Source organism: Oxyura jamaicensis, chromosome 9, assembly GCF_011077185.1.
Source record: "Oxyura jamaicensis isolate SHBP4307 breed ruddy duck chromosome 9, BPBGC_Ojam_1.0, whole genome shotgun sequence".
Classification (NCBI taxonomy): domain Eukaryota; kingdom Metazoa; phylum Chordata; class Aves; order Anseriformes; family Anatidae; genus Oxyura; species Oxyura jamaicensis.
The window spans coordinates 8,866,561-8,888,106 of record NC_048901.1 but is presented as its reverse complement, the minus strand read 5'-3'; the positions used below and the strand labels follow the sequence as shown (position 1 = coordinate 8,888,106).

The 21,546-nt window shown below is 38.1% G+C and overlaps 1 protein-coding gene across 2 annotated transcripts in view; it reads left to right on the top strand.

Annotated features, from left to right (window-relative positions):
• The window catches only part of UGGT1 (UDP-glucose glycoprotein glucosyltransferase 1), a 44,173-nt gene extending 22,912 nt beyond the window's left edge, over window positions 1-21,261 (top strand). For both annotated transcript variants that reach the window (XM_035334325.1, XM_035334324.1), the window contains exons 22-40: window positions 571-777; window positions 1,375-1,506; window positions 2,459-2,589; window positions 5,000-5,095; window positions 5,416-5,518; window positions 5,993-6,072; window positions 6,793-6,982; window positions 10,375-10,533; window positions 12,246-12,331; window positions 12,697-12,781; window positions 13,836-13,924; window positions 14,439-14,543; window positions 15,073-15,157; window positions 16,330-16,512; window positions 17,716-17,876; window positions 18,359-18,473; window positions 19,193-19,309; window positions 19,647-19,806; window positions 20,263-21,261. In XM_035334325.1, the coding sequence (XP_035190216.1) occupies window positions 571-777; window positions 1,375-1,506; window positions 2,459-2,589; window positions 5,000-5,095; window positions 5,416-5,518; window positions 5,993-6,072; window positions 6,793-6,982; window positions 10,375-10,533; window positions 12,246-12,331; window positions 12,697-12,781; window positions 13,836-13,924; window positions 14,439-14,543; window positions 15,073-15,157; window positions 16,330-16,512; window positions 17,716-17,876; window positions 18,359-18,473; window positions 19,193-19,309; window positions 19,647-19,806; window positions 20,263-20,288 (2,310 nt within the window). In that variant the 3' untranslated portion in view covers window positions 20,289-21,261. The remainder of the gene's footprint in view (window positions 1-570; window positions 778-1,374; window positions 1,507-2,458; window positions 2,590-4,999; window positions 5,096-5,415; window positions 5,519-5,992; window positions 6,073-6,792; window positions 6,983-10,374; window positions 10,534-12,245; window positions 12,332-12,696; window positions 12,782-13,835; window positions 13,925-14,438; window positions 14,544-15,072; window positions 15,158-16,329; window positions 16,513-17,715; window positions 17,877-18,358; window positions 18,474-19,192; window positions 19,310-19,646; window positions 19,807-20,262) is intronic.
• The last annotated feature ends 285 nt before the right edge of the window (window positions 21,262-21,546 follow it).

Here is a 21,546-nt window from a genome sequence, read left to right as displayed (position 1 = left end):
TTGTGCTTCTTCCAGTTATATGATCCTGGGGAGATCAGTTCTATATTTTCCAGCTTGTTTAAAGGGGCTGAACATCCCTGACCTTCTTGTACTAGGACAGAATCCCCTCTCGGCACTACACTAATACAATAAAGAAAAGATGTTATTTTAAGCCTCTGGTCTTAAATTGAAGATGTCTGTGTTTTTGTTTGGAGATTAACATGAGCATTGTTCTCTGCTCTTATTTGTTCCAGGAAGGTAACTGAATTACAAAAATAATGTAGCTTACTCCTAAATCACTCTTTTGCCAGCTCTCTGAGTGCTGGCCATGGTCCTAAATCTCTTGTGTAGCACAGTATTATCTAGAAGATATCACAGTGATGCCTGTAGGTAAACTAAATACTTGAACTTAAATTAGTTTGTTCAGCCTTTTAACCTTGTGCTGTTATTTGCTTGATTTGAAATCTGGTTTTCTGGTTAAAGTAACTTTTACAAACTTTTGCTATGGAGTTCACTATAATGTAGACTACTTTTCATTTAAAAGAAAGCTGAAACCTAAAACTTTCTTAATGCGTGTTTGGTTAAACACAGAAATCCAGCAATAATGTTCGAATTAGCATGATTAATAATCCCAGTGAAGATCCAAACAGCAAGAACACAATTGTTGCTAAGGCCATTTGGGCAGCTCTACAGACACAAACGTCAAATAATGCCAAGAATTTCATCACCAAAATGGCAAAAGAAGAAATTGCAAAGGCGCTAGAAGCAGGAGCTGACATCTTAGAATTTGCTGTTGGGGTAAGCATGTCTGTTGGTGTTTATAAAGGTAGGGTACTTGTTCATCTAACGAATTTCTTATTGTAGTATGTTCAGATAAGACAAGATAAAGTAACAATGGAGCGTAACTTTTTTTAGTATTGCTCTGAAAGTTTGAGCTTACCGAAATAAAACAGTCCATCTAAAAATGCACATCAAAGCTACACAACCTGGAAAACGTCAAAGGAATGCAGATTCAGGGATCTATTGGAGTGATTTCTTGGGATTTAAGAGAGAACTTCAATCTCATGATCTCTTTAAAAAGCAGAGAAAAAAAATGGCGTTTCCCAAACTAGGCTTAAAAGGTTAGGCAAGAATCTCTTCAGAACAAATGAATAGAACTACTGGTTTAACTAGCAACAGCTGCTAGGGTTGTGGCCCTTTACATCAGAAATGGTGATAATGTTTCAAGGTGACTGTCAAGAATGAGGTTTAAGACCACAAATTGAAGGGGCCTGGAGATAAATCTTAGCAAGACATTAAGATGTTCTTGAACAGAAACAAAAAAGATGTATTTTAAAAAGTGTTCAGAGGGGTATTTTTCTTCGTATTTCAATGACAGGTATTCTCTTCTTTCAGGGTATGGATACCAATATTTTCAAAGAAGCCTTTGAGTCTCCTAAGGTGGATTTTATTCTGTCCCATGCTATATACTGCAGAGATGTTCTAAAGCTGAAGAAGGGGCAGAGGGCTGTGATCAGCAATGGAAGGGTGAGATCAATCACCAGACAGTGAAAGAGATTCCACATGTGGGAAAGACACAGAGGTTGAGTGGCAGCCTAGGGATCAGATGCAGAGTTTGCCTCCTTTAGGCCACTTGACTGCTTCCAAGTTCATTTATTCAGACCTGCAGTGACCTCCTCTTTGTACTGAGTACAGTTAGTTGTTGGTGTTGCATACAAATTCAGCTCTGTCAATAGCAGTTGCACTCATGTTGGCAATGAATTGAGTCCAGGGGCTGAAAGGGATGATAAATTTGAATGATTGTGCTGTTGAGTGGTTGTGCTGTGATTGTTCATTGCCCAATGTTGGTATCTTGATTTCTTTGACTAGCTCTTTTTACAAGAGCCACTTAGATCAAGCAAATTATGTTACAAGAGTGTTTCACTGCCAATAATGAAACCCAGCCATATACCCATTCAGTTTTCTTCTGCCACTTGCTTGCTAGCTAGGTTTGGGGGGGAAGAAAGTTCACGTGGCTGTTGTATACTCTGTGTACTTCAGTGGGTTAAGAATTTTAAGTGATGGGTTGTGGCGTTCTAGTTCTGTCATTAGTAAAATAGTAAGAATTGTCTAGGTAAGCTTTTAGCCTTTTGAAGGCTAGAGGAGTGAAATTCGCTGGTGTTTTTCTGTACTACTGCGATTGGCCTTGTGTTTTGTTAACTCTTCAAGGTGTAATATTGCATGTATAGTTTTAGTAAGCTATATTTTTGCAAATCACGCACTCAGTGAAAATTCTAAGCATGCAATTTATGACTGGGGTATTTTTTGTTCTTGTATGTAAGTAGATAGAATTCTCAAACTTGGTGGCCCAGACATTAATATTCACTTGAAAAGTTGACAACCAACCAAGGTTGGGCTTGAGTATTTAATAGATCTATGATTTTTTTCAGTGTAGCGTTTACCTATTAATGCCGATCCCATTTTTTTTTTTTTAATAAAGATCATTGGCCCATTAGAGGATGGTGAGATGTTCAATCAGGATGATTTCCATCTCCTTGAGAATATCATTCTAAAGACATCAGGACAGAAAATCAAGTCTCAAATTCAGCAGCTGGGATTTGAAGAAGACCTGTAAGTAAACATGAAGAGATTGGCAAAAAGTGGTGGTATTCTGATAAAGTGCCTTTCTTCAGCCTAGAGAAAGCTTTTATCAAGTACACACTGGACAGATGTTAGTTTATAACATGTATTCATATGGTCAAGGCTCAGCTGTTCAGACGAGCAAGTCGGAAAGGACAGAGATGTAAATTGTCTTTGGGTTTAAAGTGTTGTAATGACTTTTTTGCAGTTCACAGAATCTTGTGTAGGTATGGAGCTGTAACTGTATCCCCCAGATACAGGAAGCCATAGTGGGAGTACTAGTAACCCCTAATATAGTACTGTGCTCAGAGTTCTTCATTCTTGATTTGTTATCTATATCGAGTAGCGATCTGTCATGGCTGCATGTCTAGTAATGAAATTGAAGGAGCTGTGTTGGCTGAAGCTTCACTGACAAGCAGCAAGAAGCTGGGGAAGAGCTCAAGACAGTAGGAATTTATCATAAAACTGTTCATGTGAACGTGAAACTGTAAATGCATTGGTTGGTAATCGCAGAGGTAGTCCCTGGATCACAGCAACAGCCTGCTGTGTTACCTGGAAATGATTTGTTGGATGAGAGGGGAAAAAAAAAGATACAGGTGGATTGAAAAAATGAAGCTAAATTCCTTGCTGTGTGTTGAAATTTCAGTAGAGGCTTAGGAGACTGATTGGTGACAGCTTTACCAGTAGAGAAACTGTCTATATGCAAAGGAGAGTTGTTTGCTGCTGCGGTATGTGTTATGAAGTGGTATACATTGCTACATGTTATTACATTTATTCTTGAAAATGCTTTCTTCACTGGATTACTTGTTCTGCTTCTAGAAATGGAACAGAAGTCTAACTTCTTGTTAATATTAAGGCCTTCAGACTTACCGTGGGTTTCTCTCCCAGCTAAATCTTATCTGACACACTGCTTTAAACCATCTACCTCCTACGTTCCAGGCTTTCATAACTCATATGTAGGATTACTTCTTTAAAAGAAGAAAGAAAAGAAGAAAATGAGATGCTGGAGTATGCTTTCTGAATCTGTTTGTAGTTTAGCTACCTGCTGCTGGCCTATCAATATCAGAAACGCTTTAGTAATACATTTTGCTATCAATGCTAGGGAATCATGTAAACTGCTTTTAACTTTTTAAAGAGAAACAACAGGAAAAGAGGTAGAGATGAGATGGTGAAAATCATAGTTCTAGATAATTCTTACAAAAAGAACAGAGGCGAGGTATTCAGATGAAAGATATCTTCTGGTTCAAATCTGAAGTCCATAAGTACATGGAGGTTGTGGTGTGGGGATGGAGGTTATCACTAAGATATTTCCCCCACTTAGCATTCCATCTTTCTGTGATACTGCTTGGCTGGTAGAGGCCAATCAGGTATGTTAAGCATATGGTCTTCTGTGTAGAAATCTTCTGTGAGTATGAATCCTAAGAGGATGGGTTTTAACAGTGTTCCAAATGCTTTTACATCCGTTGCTGTATTGGGAATCCAAAGGGATACAAGACTTTTTGGATAATAGGGTGGGAGAAGATGTCATAGTTAAATATTAGCTAGTTTTGGAGAGAGCAGTCTCTTTTTGTGTGTTTTATTTGAATGCTGCCAAGGTTTTTTGCAGAATCTTGAACTGATCTGCTGCATTGGAAAACACTGTAGAACCTGGCAGACTTCACCAGCCTTATGTTTTTGGTATGAACAATTTAAACAGCTGTCAGTATAAATCTTTGAGACTGATTTAATAAAGGAAAAGCTGACAGACCTTTAAGTACAGCATTGCTTCTTGGTAAAGCTAAAGAAAATTTATGTGAATAATAAAAAGGAAGAAGTTTTCATAAGTAATTATGTTTTAATGATAGGACCCCTCTCTCTTCAAAGTTTCTCCATTTCTTCCTAGTACTTAAGATTTACAGTATAAAACAAGAAGACTGCTGTGAAACAAGGGTTTGACCTGAATTTCTTACGGGTCTAAGAGAGGTTGGTGAAGTTAAGGGATGTAGTGCCTACAGCATGGTTGATACCTAAAATGTCAGCTGTTCTGTATTTGCTAATTAAACCCTTTGGTACCCTCAGGGATAAGAAGACTGCAACCCATTTAAATTATCTCACTGATAGATTAACACCTACATATGTTTAATTCTTCAGAGCTACTTCAAAGAATCCTTGGAGGAGGACAAGTAAGGGCACCATATTCTGGATTAAATTGTGTTTTCAGAAGCACTGACCATCTATTTCCACGCTACTGTTTTTCAAATTAATTATAAATATGTGCAAGCAGGGAAATGCTTTTGAAGAGAGGTGGTAGACCTGTTAGTTTACGTGAATTCAGTTCTGACTTGTTTTGCTGCTAGTTGACAAACATGGTAGGTACATGCATTTTGTGAATAGCTGTAAACTTCTTTTTTTCCTTCTTCAGTGCTAGTGACTTGGTAATGAAAGTGGATGCTCTTCTCTCTGCTCAACCAAAAGGAGAGGCAAGGATTGAATATCACTTTTTTGAAGAACGATACAGGTATAGGATTGCTAAACAATGTGCTCTTTCCTTGTCTTTTAACATTCCCATGTTTTTAAGTTACATTTAATGTCAAAAAAATCCAAGTAGCAATAGGGAAGCCCCCAACAGTTTTCAGAGCACAGTCAGATTTCATAAATAATACATCTGTGTACCGATCTCTATACATGTGTATGTATATATGTATTTTCTTCTCTATCTAATTTCAGAAGATAAATAGCATTTGGAGAGTAATCTGACATCAGGAGGAGATGGATAGTGTTTTTGCTGTATTTATCCAATACATTTGATAGTTTAAAATTGTTTTTTCTCCTGTTTAGTGCAGTTAAACTGAGACCAAAAGAAGGGGAGACATACTTTGATGTCGTGGCTATTGTTGATCCAGTTACCAGAGATGCTCAAAGACTTGCTCCTTTACTTCTGGTATGTATACAGTGTTCTAATGTGTTTTATGACAATTTCGAGAAGTTCTCTCCGGATCTGTTATTTTGCAATGTTTGTCTTCCTCCTTGACTCTGTAGTGACCACTGGCCTTTTTCCATAATGCAGCTGAAATGCACAATGCGCTATTGGAATTCCTACGCACTACACGCTAACAAGATCATGCTTACATATCTTCTAGTCAGCATTTAGTTTCACCATTTTAAGTTCAGTTTGCAACAATTATTCTTGAGAAAGAAAGTCTCTGTCACAAAAACAATGCCTGCATTGTGAGGGACATGTAACTGATCTACTTAAAACAAGCAGCTAAAAGATGGGTGTGCTGAAGCAAATAATGAAAAAGGATAATTGAGAAACGAGCACGTTACATGCTTCCTTGAGAGGTCTTGTCTAGGAAAACATTGGTCAGTGTTCCTAGTTAGGATTTTAAGGGATGTCTCTCTTTTGTTACTTCAGGTTTTGAACCAGTTGATAAATATGAACCTAAGAGTGTTTATGAACTGCCAGTCCAAACTTTCTGACATGCCTCTGAAAAGGTAAGCAATACCATTCCGGGGTTAAAAACAAAACAAAAAAATAACAGCTCTAAAATAGCGGAATGGAAGCATGTGCTTACAACAGTGCAGTTGGCAATGACCATTTGGAAGACTTCTCACAAGATATGGTGTAGCCTGTTTGAGCAAACCACCCCTACTAGGTTCCACAACTCTGCTGGGCTGTTTCTCCCAAACCTTTACTCCTGCCGTCCCATTCATCCACACCCAAACCAAACCAAACCAAAGCATCCAAACGCAATCCAACAACCCAGAGAGAGAGAGACATAAACCTGTTGGAATGTGCAAGCACAGAAACATGGTCAGATGTCCTTTGGAAGGTCTCATTAACTGCTTTCAACTCATTTGTACAAGGACATGATTTCCCATAGGGAATATAGAAATTTGTGGATGGCGTGAGACAATTCTGCTGGTTTACAAGTTGGGAGGGTCTTTGTATATCTATGAGCAAGGGTAAATAACTTGCTACTCTTAATGGTTGAGTCATGTAAACTTTGGTTGCTCCTTCAAGATAAAAATTCTGATTGTTCTAAGCATGATGCTTTGGACCTTCCATACACATCAGGGAATAAAAATTCCATATTGGGCTTCTTGAAGACATTGGAGCTCTGGAAAAACTGATGCTCTCAGCAAGTTCAAACAGTGAAATATATGCAGAGTATGGCAGAAATATGTTCTGAAATTATCTTTCTGAAATTTCAGCTTTTATCGCTATGTTTTGGAGCCAGAAATTTCTTTCACAGCAGATAACAATTTCGCTGCTGGACCAATTGCCAAGTTCTTGGATATGCCTCACTCTCCACTGTTCACTTTGAACCTAAATACTCCTGAGAGCTGGATGGTGGAATCTGTCAGAACCCCATATGACCTTGATAATATTTACTTAGAGGAGGTATGTGAAATCTACATGTTACTATTGTTGCATTTAAATATTGTTGTTTTTTCCAGGAGGTATTTTTGTAATGAGAAATCATTTAAAAATTTTAAATGATAGTAAACATAAAGGTGTAGCTGTTAACACACACATTTGTAGACCCCTGAAAGTTTTATGTGAGGGCTGCGGATAAAGCTCACTGGCAGATTGCTGCCCTCAGGTACTCATGGATGTCTGGGGACCACAGGTTGAAAAATACTGTAGGTTTGAAGCAGATCCTAGAGATGTGCTATTTTGGGTGTGTGTGTGTACGTATATATACGTGTGTGTTCTGAGTGTGTGCATGTGTAGCATTTCAGAATGTCCTGAGCCAGAAACAAACTCTTTGTTGATCATCTTAACTTACGAATTAAAAAATGTATTTCTGATTGGAGCTCTCTACTGCTAATATCATAACAAAAAAATAAGACACGTTTTGTTTTGTTCAAGCTTGTCTTTAGAAATGTTGAAGTAAGATCTGAGTCTCGTTCCACTAAGTGATTTCCACTTACTTTTCCTTGCTCTGAGAAGCCACCAAACGCGTTTTAGCTACTTGTTCATTTTCACAGCTTTTATTACAAACACTCTTGTGAACCACAAAAGAACATGCAATATCAATAAAACAGTGGAAATGATGCAACAAATCCACTTGATTGCAATAGTTTTAGGAGGTGGTTGTTATTAGAACAGGCCTTGAATTAGACTGTTAGCATATTGATCTGGGCAGTGTGCCCCTGTACTAAAGGATAAAATCAAGAGGAAAAGAAAATACAAGGAGACAAAACTAGTATCAAAATGATGTTAAAAACAAAAGAAGAATATCTGGATGTACAAGTTGGTGATTCTTATTTAATCTTTAATGGGATCGATCATTCAGTGCTAATTATTAACCTCTTGCTGTTAAAAATTAACTTGGACTTCAATAGTTTTTAGAAGTTGTAAAAATGGGTTCATAAGCAGTTACAAATGCACTATGCTAACCTGTTACAACGTGCACTAAAAACACATGTTAAAAGTTAGAAAATCCATATGTGATGTGAAGTATAAATGTTGGACTTCAGGGTGTGAAGTGAATAGCCTAAGGAGATGGTTAAATATTATTTTCCCTTAAAATAAGCCACTTTGTAGCTGGCCTTGAAAAACTGCATATATGGAGAGAGTAAAAAATAACATTGTATGCAAAAGATGTGACAGCTCTGGAGGCTCAAGTCCTCTATTTATCCACAGAAAGGTGTGGTGTGAGCACTGGCAGGACAAGCGTCCTCACACCAGTGTGCCTCAGCCCTGAGCTGGAGGAGCCACCTCCAGAGGGAGGCTCAAGCTCTGTGCCCCAGCGTCCTCCCACACCTGCAGCATGGAAACCCACCTGCTGTGCGTGTAACAGGATGGTCACACTCCTTACAAGTAGGCCTTCTGCAAAGCAACAGTGTGGACAGCCTTGTGGTCATTACAAACGTGGGTTACTTCCTCACAGAACATCCTACTATTAGTCTCTCCTTACTCTTACATCTCTGGTAGAGCTTGGGGATCTGGTACAGTGCAGTGGTGGACTCCAGTACTGCTGAGCCTGCATGACTTTATTTGGAAGTCTAGGAAATCTGATTTCTCGTGGGGGAGCTTGGAAGTTTTTGTTGTTGTTGCATGTTTTTTTTGTTTGTTAGGTTCCGAGATGAAAAGCAAAACAAAACTGTAAAGCCATAAATGAACCACCAAATGGATGATACTGCCATGCATTTCAAACCTCTGAATTAGTTCCCCCCTCTGCCCCCACAACTTAAATGAATTGAAACTCTGAGAGGATGGGGGTGGCATATGCAAGAGAGAAGATGCTTTGTGAGATTAGACTAATATTTTGCTTATGTAGAGTCCTCAGAATCACAGAATAGTCTAGGTTGGAAGAGACCTCCAAGATCACCGAGTCCAACCTCTGACCTAACACTACCAAGTCCTCCACTAAACCATAACACGAAGTTGTACATCTAAATGTCTTTTAAAGACTTCCAGGAATGGTGACTCAACCACTTCCCTGGGCAGCCTATTCCAGTGACTAACAACCCTTTTGGTAAAGAAGTTCTTCCCAATATCCAACCTAAACCTCCCCTGGCGCAACTTTAGCCCATTCCCCCTCATCCTGTCACCAGGCACGTGGGAGAACAGACCAACCGCCACCTTGCTACAGCCTCCCTTCAGGTACCCGTAGAGTGCAATAAGGTCACCCCTGAGCCTCCTCTTCTACAGGCTGAACAGCCCCAGCTCCCTCAGCTGCTCCTTGTAAGACTTGTTCTCCAGACCCCTCACCAGCTTTGTTGCCCTTCTCTGGACTTGCTCAAGCACCTCCATGTCCTTCTTGTAGCGAGGGGCCCAATTTTAGCCCGGTAGGGAGAAAAGATCACCCATCTAGCTGATCAAGTGAAACCAGTTGATGTGATCTTTTTTGAATTTCAGTAAAGCTTTTGATATTTTCCCATAGGATCCTACTGGACAAAATGTCCAGCATATAGCTAAACAAAAACATCGTATGATGGGTGAGCAATGGGCTCATGGGCAGAACTCAAAGGGTTGTGGTAAATGGGGCCACATCAGGCTGGCGGCCAGTCACTAGTGGGGTCCCCCAGGCTGGACATCAGGAAGAGGCTCTTCACTGAGAGGGTTGTCTCAAACAGGCTCCCCAGGGATGTAGTCATGGCACCGAGCCTGTTGGAGTTTAAGAAGCGTTTGGACTGTGCTCTTAGCCATATGGTCTGAATTTTTGGGTAGACCTTTGTAGTGCCAGGAGTTGGACTCAATGATCCTTGTGGGTCCCTTCCAACTCGGGATATTCTATGATTCTATGTGCTTGAAGTGATTTGTTCAACTTGACAATTTTTTTTATTATTATTTATTATATTTTTTATTTATGTTTCCAACAGTACCCCTAGCACATTGCAAGAGTAATGTAGAGCAAAATAAAACATTTGTTTCAAATGATGTTAGATTAGATTAGTTTAATAGAGATTTTGATTCAAAGTTCTGAAGCCTGTCAACAGGCTTCTTGTGAGATTGATCACTTATTTGACTAAGTCCTACAATAACGGTAAAAAGAGTTGTAAAAGAGAGCAACAGTCCTTCACTTGTGTTATCCTAGCATCTTACCAGTTGAGATTAAGAGAGTTTTGATCAGGGACAGTCAACGATACATGTCATGAATTTTTCTGCTTCAGTGGAACCAAGCTTTTTAAGGGTTTCTAGGTATTTGTCTAATAGAAATAATCTGGAAAAGTAAAGGAAGTGCTACTTGATTACTATGGCTATTTTAGATAGTAACTGAATCACTAAAAAAAGAATTGTACTCTAGAGCTAATGCTGAATTCAGCAATATCTTCTCCTTACAGGTGGATAGCATTGTTGCTGCAGAATATGAATTGGAGTATCTACTTTTGGAAGGACACTGCTATGATATTACTACTGGACAGCCACCTCGGGGACTCCAGTTTACACTGGGAACTTCAACCAATCCTGTCATCGTAGATACCATTGTTATGGCCAACTTGGTAAGCATTTGATTGAAATTGGCAACAAATAACTTGGGTTCTCCAGTCAGCACAATTCCTTATGTTAAACCATTAAATATCTTCTAGTATGTAGGCTATGGATATATGGCATTACTTGCACTCCACAGTTGCTTGCAAATATATCAGAACCACATCATTCTTCACATTGATGTCTAAAACTCTGCAATAAACTTGTTTGTTACCTTTTAAAGATGCACTCCTTTCCCTTCAGCTTCCTGAGAAGGATCTTCTGGAGTATCTTAAAATTATGCCAATATCTCTAGGTAACCTCTTTCCAGGACAGGTCAAGCAGTTCTATTTGTCAAAGACGGTACTCCTTAGACCATCCACGCTGATATTGTAAGCTTCAGGTGGGCAGGTGTCATACTTGTAACCCATTTCTTCAGGAGACCTACAGAACAAATGGACAGAATAAGCAGGAATGATCAATGTTGTAGAAAACAAAGTGTGAAAGAAGGGGGAATTTCTCAATTTAGTTGAGGAAAAGTGTTGAAATACGAGTATGTGATTGTGCCCTGCAGCTGTCTTTAAGGTAGATGTATAAGGGGTCAGTCTCTCTTCACTGTCTGTGAGAGGTGATAGTCTGAAATTGTGGCAAGGGAAGTTAACAATTTCTAGTAAAAAACTGAAATAACCTGTCAGCTGTATTTCTTGGAATATCTAAATGTATTGAAGAACAAATAACAATGAAATGTCCACTACCTCTAAATATTTATTTTTAAATTCTTTATTTTCTATTTCTCTAAGCCTTTGCTTAGCCAGGTTAATGATGTGGTATTTGTAACTGTAGAAAGACCCTTATTGTCTGTATGATCACATTGTGTATGGATATGCTAGGGAATGAAGCTGAATGACATGGAGCTGTGTTTTTTTCTAATTAATGCTAATTCTCTTCCTCAGTGTCTATACTGTGAAGGGGTATGAAGAGAACAGGAATATGTCTTTTGTATTTTTATTCTTTTTATTTTTGTAACACACTGGTTCATATGTGGAATTGCATGCCTGTGGGGTCAAAGTAAAAAACTGAATGGGACACTGAGACATTGCTACAAATGTTTTGTATATTTTTGGTGTAATCTACATCATGAAATAAAATTCTCAGATCTGTAACCTGAAAATGCAACAAGAAACGTATACAGTACTGGAATTTTACATCGTAATTTTTTAGATTTTGTAGAAGAGAAATCTTGTAATATATAACCTATGTTGCTACTTCCTGCTATAGCTGAACTACCAGTCTGTATAGCTTCACAATGGATAAAAATTATGTTTTTAGAGGCAAACCTTTCACAGACTGCTGTGTAATTACCAACTAGCGTTCAGAAATTGGCTCATTCCTTCATGAAGACAGACTTTTGCAGAAACAGCTTTACAATTGTGCTGTTCCTACCAAGACACTCTGAAGACTTTTTGTCATCTAAAAAATTAAGCTGGACCTTTTAATAGTTGTCTTTCTCTTTAAAAAAAAAAAAAAGTAAGGATTTTGAATGGAACTTCTGAGTTTTGTGGTGTTACCCACACCCATACATGCTTACTTCTCTGGGTTTAAGGCCTTATGTTTATATTAATCAGCTAGCTTACAAATAACTAGTTCCAGATATAAAACAGTGGGTTAAAATGCATGACTTACAGACCTGTTTTTCTGCATTTGTGTTTTCTGGAAATTGACAGATACTCTCTTCCCTTTACAGGGTTACTTCCAGTTAAAAGCCAATCCTGGTGCATGGACTCTAAGACTGAGAAAGGGCAGATCTGAAGATATCTATAGAATCTACAGGTAGGACAATACAAGAGAAACTTCGATATTTTCCTTGTGAAACTTTTGAATTAAATATATGCATGCTGATACCTGAATCTAACAGTTCGTTAGCCAAAGTGTAATTGAGCTGAACAGCAAATTGCATTTTGTGCTGTATGTAAGTTGAGATGAAATAAATGAATTCCTTTACAAAACTCAGTCTGTGTTCAAATACATGTATTTGTTACTTTGTCTTGTTGCATGTCTCAAACCTGTCTTACAATGCTAAGCTTTAATAGTATGTAGAAAAACATGTAGAAGAAATAAAGGACATATTTCTACTTTTTAGTAAAGGTGGTGTTTTCAAAAAAACAAACTAAAATGTGATTTTACTGTATTTTCAGCCATGATGGCACAGACTCTCCACCTGAAGCTAATGAAGTTATTGTTGTTCTTAACAACTTCAAGAGCAAAATTATTAAAGTGAAGGTGAGTATAAAAACTGGAGTTGCTCTTAAAGATTGTTTGACCAATAGTGGGGGAAGAACTGTTGAGGGCCTGATGATCCCTTCCTACAAGCTTACATTAGAAGCAGTTTGCAAAATGTTCACATCACAGTATTTATAATAGAGGGAATTGTCTGTAGACTTGGTTTTGTTTCTTTTGACACAGGAGAGAATGACATGTAACTGCTGTTCCTTTTGGATGCATGTGAGAAACAATTGTGCTTAAATCTTACTGACTCAGTTATGCTTATTACTTAAGAAAAAAAGTCAGTTCTTGTTTTATATATAAAGTGTAGTTATTAACATTCCACATATCCACTGAGCTAGTATTTTTTGTTACAGATAAAATTTATTCATCTGGTAATACGTTATCAATCTGATAGAATAGGTGAGGATGCCTTTTTTTTTTTTTTTAAAAAAAAGCAATTTATTAATCTACCGTCTTTTAGGGTTCCCTGTTATATAACAATGTAGCTGAAAAGCTTAATGAGGATGACTGGTAAATGATGGTTGTGACACATCTGGTTCATGCTTCCTCACAGGATTTACTTGTGTTGGAGTAATTCTGGGATGTTTTCTTGCCTTTTTTTCCTTTTTTTTTTTTTTTCCCTTTTTTGCCTTTCCTTTTTCTGCCTCATCTACTTAACTGCTTGGGAGTTTCAATGCCCAATAACACTATTTAGAAACGGAAAGTGATGCTGAGGTGTTGTGTTGGTTTTTGGGGCAGGTTGCTGTTTTTTTTTTTTTTTTTTTCTCTCTGCTTATTTCCACCAACAAAGATGGCCACTAAATACCTCTTAGCAAAGCATTTTTAACCATCTAGACTAGCATGCCCTTGGTTAATTGAGAACAGCTTTGGAATCTATTTTCAAAATGCCAGCTCACTACTGAGCTGTCTCTCCAGACAGCTTATGTTACATACCAGCTAACTGGACATAACTGAAATGGATACTAACAGAGCCAGTGTCAAAACAGTGCTCCATAGCTGTTTGCCCAATGTCTAGTTCCACTCACTAAAGCAGTGATATGTTTCACAGGTTCAGAAAAAACTAGACATGATGAATGAAGATCTACTAAGTGATGGTACCAGTGAGAATGAATCTGGATTTTGGGAATCTCTCAAATGGTAAAGCTAATTCAATAATAACCTGCAGGCATCTTGAAACTGGAAAACTGTTTGCTTTTTTGATGACACGGCTAGTTCTGGGATATTTCATAGCCATTTGTTAAAACAGCTTGAGTTTAGGACTTGACTCATCAAAACTGTGCATCACTAACTCCCTGTCTTTCATAGGACCTTTCTGTTTCTAGAGAACTGAGGTTACTGCTTTGCCCTGCTTATGTTCCCTTACCACCTGTGCTACAGGGAAGTCTGAAAACATTGTTTCCAAGAGTTGTATCTCAGCCAGGAATCTTTCAATTGAATAGGCGGTAACATATAAGCTGCCGGGTAATCCACGCTGGTGTCTGCAGCGCTCTGCCTTGTGGACTGTGATGCCCAGGCTGGGGAGGAGGACACCAAACCATGCAGTAGTACTATATTAAGCAAACACCATAGGAATTTTTAATCTGTTGCACTCTTTTCTGTACAGTTGGGCTTTGCTATCTTGTCTCTCATATAAACATATTAATCCTTTCAGGGGATTCACAGGAGGACAAAAGAATGAAGATGTGAAACAGGATAAAGATGATGTATTAAATATATTCTCTGTGGCTTCAGGACACCTTTACGAAAGATTCCTACGGTTAGTTCAGAATTTATATTCTGGGGCTCTCAAATGGTAAATGTGCACTGCTGTTCACAAGTAAAAAGGTTAGAATTTGCAAGAATATTAAAAAAAAAAAAAGCTCAGAAGTCCTCTTTTTTTTTGCCTCTGCTGTAGCTGTATTACAGTAACTTTTGTCTGCATGCTATGCAGACATTCAAAATAGACTTAATTTAATAGATAGCATGTTGTTGTCCTAGAAATTTATCCCTAGAAAATAATTAAATACAAATATTTTGTTAAGAAGTTATATGTCATAGTTGCTTTGGAAAAGAATCTGAACTTCTGGTCCTAACAGACCGTGAAAACCAACAGATTTTATATTTTAGATAAAATTAAGCAACATCTAATAGGGTGAAGCTACCCACTTTTTCTTCATGCACAAAGGTCAGTAATCTCACATACTATAGTTAGTGTAGTGTAAAATAGCAATTTGTACTCTGTTAAGCAGCTGATCTCTAGGAGGTGGTAGCTATTCCTGTAAATGTTTTATTTTTTCTTTTGATAGCATAATGATGTTGTCTGTGCTGAAACATACCAAGACTCCTTTAAAGTTTTGGTTTCTGAAGAACTACTTATCGCCTACATTCAAGGTTTGTTATTAATTAGAAACTTATTCTGTTGCGGAAAAAGTAAATAAGAAAAATGTTTTGACTTGTGCATCATACTGTTATGTAAACATATGCAGGCTTTCCTGTCCTGTTGTCCTGGTTTTAGCCACAACACCTGTATACCTTCTATTTTGACAAAGCATCCAACTAGCTTTTGGAAATAGTGGGTTCCTGCTGAAGGTAAATATTTAAGAGTAAAGTACTTACTAGTAAAATGATACTTGAACCTTTTTTTTAATCTGCATGGTAATGGTGTAGATCTTGAGATGAAATTCAGGGCTATAAACTTTCATCTAATACATAATGGTTGAAAGAGCATAGGAAAAAAACTACCAGAGAAGCAAGGGCTTACAACTAGGTATGGTGAGAGCTTCATAAGGGAGTTATTAAAACCATCTTTTCAGACTGACTGAAGTATATGAGTGGTGCATGCTAGAGTGCTACAGGCTCTAGATGAATGTACCTGGAAATATTTAACATCATCTGTGATACCGCATGAATCAAATAGTAGAATTCAAAACATAACTAGGAAGTAAATGAATGTCAAAACTGTGTATTTCAGGAATTCAGAACTTCTAACACCTAATATTAGGAAGCAGCCTTTCTTAGAGAATATTACCAGTTTATGAGCTCAAGGGGAAATAATTAGCAGTGTCCCTGTTGCTACAAAAATGGTCTGTGCTGTGACTGCTCTTGGGGTGATGCAGCAATATGGTACCCCCTTCCCTTGCCAATGGTCATGTTCTACCCGATTCTTTTCTTTTATTATTTCCAGGTACTGCTTTGTACAGTTCTAAATAATAACTCTCCCATATTTGAATTCTACAAATTGAGTAATGCATTCTTTTAAACTGATCTATATGGATCACTATAAAATGGCTTATAAGGAATTCTGTGGTGAAAGGATGCCAAAATAGTTGTCTCATGATAGTTGGCTTTACAATCTCTATCGATTGTACAGTTTGGGTTTGTCATTATCTGTCTGAAGTAACCATGAAACTGTAGTTTTATTCTTTGTGCCGTTTAATTTCTTCATTCTAATGTTCTATGACTTACTGTGGGACTGAAGTCTACTTCTTATAATGCACTTTTATTTTTCCTGCAGTGTAACAAGTAACTAAGATAAGCTACTTTTTCCCCCCCTCCCTCTGCAGGAGTTCATCCCATACATGGCAGAGAAATACAATTTCCAGTACGAGCTTGTCCAGTATAAATGGCCACGCTGGCTTCATCAGCAAACAGAGAAGCAGCGTATCATCTGGGGTTACAAGATCCTCTTTCTAGATGTGCTCTTCCCATTAGCTGTTGATAAAATCTTATTTGTGGATGCTGATCAGGTAACACAGAGGGTGGAATTACTTGATCTTTTTTCCTTATTTCCTCTCTAAGAATAGTATATTGAATACAATTTCTGTGTTATTACAAAGGTTGCAAGTTTGGGCATTTCACAGGCGTGACTGAAGGTTGATTCTGTAACTAGTATGCTTCAGTATGTTTTTTTTTCCTGCCTGTTCCCACAAAATTTGTTTTTGTTGGCCTGTTTCTCACTTTTTCTCTGGTTCCTCACTCACTTGCTGTTGTGATTCCAGCTAGTTTGCCAAACAGATTCTGATTTTGCCCTGCCTCTTCTCCAGTTCCAGTTCAGTCTGTTCTCCCAGGCTGCAGATCACTTACCACACACAGTGTTTTCCTAAGTCACCAAACACCCTCCTCCTCCCACTCCCCTGCTTTTGACTTGGCCAGATCTGAATGGCTTTCAGAGGAGCAAGAAAGTAATTCCCTGGAGCATGAAGCCATGCCCTGCTGCAAAGCAAACAATATCTATAAGGCTTTCTCTGCACTTACTGCCTGAATGGTTTGAAAGTACAGGGTACGTGTGCAGTGAGAACTGCCAACAAAAATTCCTTCCAAAACTTATATGAAATTGAGAAGTACGGATTATCAACATGTAAATATAAAATACCTTCGGCATTTTGGCATATGTACATTATGTTCCCATGTCAGTTAAAACCATTACAACTTATGCTTAAGTATCACCTGGGTTGAATCCCAAGCTATGCTGTTCTCAATTTATCCAGTTTTTGCTCTGTTTTTAGAAGATATATTAATGCAGATTATTTCCACTAGAGTGGTTAAAGTAGTATTACTGCCACAGTGTCTGTCAGAAAGATATTAAAAAGCCCCCATCTCTGAAGGGTTTGCAAACTTTCAAGAGGAGAGGAAACCAAAGGATCATAGCAGAGTTCATTTACAGTGAGAATTTTTGCTGCTTGGTAAGCAACAATTTTGCACTTCAGCTGTCAAGCAAACCCCTATCAGATTACTTGAAGGTCCAGTTTAACTGATCCAGCTCCAATGAGACAGGGGACTTGGTGCCCTGTTTTTGTACTACATATGCATAATGCAGAAGATGGTAGAGAAGAGTAACAGATGACTCTTCTTTTCACTGTTTGCTCCGTTTGATTTAAATCCTAACCAGCATTTCAAAATAACCCTTGGCAGGCTTCTACAAATAAAAATAAAACGTCCTTTCCCTTCAGATTGTGCGCACAGATCTAAAGGAATTAAGAGATTTCAATCTAGATGGTGCTCCTTATGGATATACTCCATTCTGTGACAGTCGAAGAGAAATGGATGGCTACAGATTCTGGAAATCAGGATACTGGGCAAGTCATTTAGCTGGAAGAAAATACCATATCAGGTACTGAAGAGTTTCCCTCCCCCAAAAATGCAAGTGGAAAGCTTTTGCTATGAATTAGAATTAGCAGAAAACTAGCTGAGGTCCACAGCACTGCAGTGTACCCCTTTTTGCTTACTGTTGCTTCTTTAAGGTTCCATTGCCTCTGGTCTGTTGGAAGCACTAGGGACACTGAAGTTATTAAATATGATACAGCTTTTACAGATGAAGAACTGAAGTGTTAACTAAACAGGCATCTTCATTTGTTAATAACAAATCTTGGAAGAAGGGACTGCATGACATCAAAGCTAAGATAGATTTGTTGAGTATCTTTCAATGTATGTGCCATGACCTTAGTTAGAACTGCTTTCCTTCCTTATATTAGATAATCTCTTGGTGGCAGTAAATCAAATTGTTTTTAACATATCAAATCTGAGGGTCTACTGGTGCTGCAATAATTTACCTATCAGTCAAATGTCACTGCTAACTATGTCATCTCCATGTAGTGCTCTATATGTTGTGGATCTGAAGAAGTTCAGAAAGATAGCAGCTGGAGATCGACTCAGAGGACAATATCAGGGTCTCAGTCAGGACCCTAACAGTCTGTCTAACCTCGATCAGGTGTGTATTTATTTTATTGTATGTATGCATGCATGTACTGTGATATGATGGCAAATTAGGACCTCTCCTGTCCTGGCCAAACTTCTACCAAAGCCAAATGCCAGTGGCAGTCCCATTACTCCCTGCCATCAAATGAGGCACATATGCATAGAACCAAACATAGATGGTAGGTGGAAACAACAGCTTCCTCTTACAGGTCTTCAGACTGTCAGTTTTTCCACTATACTCTAAGGTAAACCTGTAACACAGCTGAATGTTAAGGAGAATGTATCTGAATATTTCTTCAGCTCTGCTGAAGAAACAAAGTTTCTTGAGCTGTCTGGCTCCAAGCAGTTTACTGTGTACTGACTTGATAACGTGGAAACAAGGCTTGTACTGTCATGCATGGAAAAGTAACATGGCACTCTTACTCACTTAATGTTTTTCAGACTGGTCCAGTATAGGTTTGACACAGGTTTGTTACTACTACTTTAAATCATGCTCACTCTTAGCTGTAATTTCCAACAAAGATTAACAGTTGTATTATTCAGTTTTGTATTTTTTTCCAAAGGACTTTGGTTGGAATGAAAGGTTGATTTATCATTTTTCATTTGTCCTGGGGACCAAACCTCTCTACTTACAGATATCACAAACCTTCTCAATGCTATCTGGTGGGACAGTTATTCCCCCTGGCACTGCACCCGGTGGAAACTGCTACTAAATCTTATTCTTCACAACAGGATTTGCCTAACAACATGATCCACCAGGTGCCAATTAAATCACTGCCACAGGAGTGGCTTTGGTGTGAAACATGGTGCGATGATTCCTCAAAGAAGAGAGCAAAAACCATTGATCTAGTAAGTACAGTATGGCTCCCTCATTCTTATGTCACAATAAAATAGTGACAGATTTTAGGGCGTTTCCCAATCTCAGATCTAGGTGCCTCATCCTATATTTTTACTTCAGTGTTTTCAGTACCTCATTTTTTCCCCTTTATGTTCTGTATTTGTCTTAGAGGAGCAGCATCATAAATTTGTGAAGAGTCTTTACGCTGTACTCTAGCTAAAATACTGGCATGTACTAAGTGTTCAGTAACAGCAGATTAATTCCACGAGGGGGAAGCATTCCTCTGTTCAGTAAATGGAGCTTATTTATGCATTAAGTGTTTGAACAGCTTGTGCGTTTTGTTTGCAGTGTAATAACCCAATGACCAAAGAGCCCAAGTTGCAAGCAGCAATGCGTATAGTTCCAGAATGGCAGGACTATGATCAAGAAATCAAACAGCTCCAGAGTCTTTTCCAGAAAGAAAAAGAAACAGGAACACCAGCTAAGATGTCAGGACAACACACACAAGGTAATCTTTCTGACTGTCTTCCTTCTGCAGTCTCCTCCTTTCCTGTTTGGACTGGAGTAAAGCCTCGTGCTCATTCACTGTAAGCTTGCACCATGTAAAGGCTTGCAGGGAGGATGCGTTAAATAATTGCGTATTTTAATGGCACAGAAGCACTGTGCCAAGTCAGGCACGTGTAACTTAACTTGATGCTGAAACCTAGAGAACAGAGATCTACTTCTCACTTTTTTCAGTTCCGTTTAAGATTTTAAGATCCTCCCTGTTCCTGCAATTTTATGAACCTGGTGTTATCTTAACCCTTAATTACAGTCATTATAGATATAGGGGAATTAATTGTTCTTCAGTCCCAGGTCACTTTGCAAAGAACAAATATCTGGGGCTTGAATATTAAGTTTCAAACCAATTTGTGAATTAAGGAAGCTGGAAATGGAGTATTTATTCTTCTCTCCTCTTCTACAGATGAAGCAGCGCATATGGAATTATGATCCATGGAGAAAAATTCAAGTTAGACTGTTTCATAGACAATTTTTATATTGAAAGCTAGTTTTTTCTGGTATGTCTGCAAAACTGCTGAATAATTGAATGGGATGATGTATGCATTTTTATTACTTGCCTATGGGTTAACTTCTGCATATGAAATAAGATCTGGATTGCTGGAATTAGCATTACTGGTTTTTGCACCTGTGGTGGCAATGAAAGAGCCCATGATGGAGTTTAGCATTTCAGAATCACAACTTCAAAATCCACTGGAAAAGCCACAGCCTGTTCCTTCAGCTGTTGCTACCTCCACAACTGATGAAGATCCTATTAGCCTCAGATCTAACTTGAGAGCCTGGAAAATGCAGACACAGCAATCTGAACTAGACCAGAACAATCTGAAATGGCTAGAACATAGGTCCTAACCTCAACTGATGGAGTTAATTTTTCCAGGTAACTTTAAAAGGCTCAGAATCATCAGGCCTTGAATTGGAATACTGTTTCATCTGCAAGTTTTCAAACAGTCAAAAATGTTTCTCAGATTTCTTCAGTATGCCTTTCATTTTTTTTTTATCAAATTCAGCATTACCTAGTCACCATTTCCTGTCATCTTTTATTGCCCAACTTTTGAAGGTTGGGCTTAACGTAAAGCTACTGCAATCTATGTAAATGCCCATCCCAAATACAAATGCCTAAGCTTACAATGTGAGCAGAACATTGAATCTGACAGTTCAATTCATCCTAGCCCATCTGACTGGAAATAAAAGTGCCCTCCTTCCTTCTTGCTCAAAATTTAAACCCATCTGCCAAACTGGTAGGGTTTTACCTTTTCTGTGGTTCACTGATTCATGAATGTTTTGTTTGTTTATGAAAAAATCTGTGGAAGCTTGGAAGCTTTTCATCATGTAAATTTCTTTATTTTTCTTTAAACAGAGATGTCACATGAATAAAAACTTTGGAGTTCTTAGGTCTTAAGCTTTAGTTCACATTCATTCCTTTCATCATTCTTTTTTTGCTTGCACACATTATTCTCCTAATTTGATTTTTGGGTTTTTGAATATTTTACTTGAATTTGTTTTCGTTTACCGTATAGACGAGGAAACATTTCGCTCTGAGAATTAGTTATCCTGGGCTAGTTTTATAATTCATATTCACGGTTTAATTTTTAAAGATAACTGCAATAGTTACTGTTGTACAAACATACCCCTTTAAAAAAATCCTTAAACCCTGCTTCCCTCACTCAGTAAGGTTATTGTCTACTCCCTA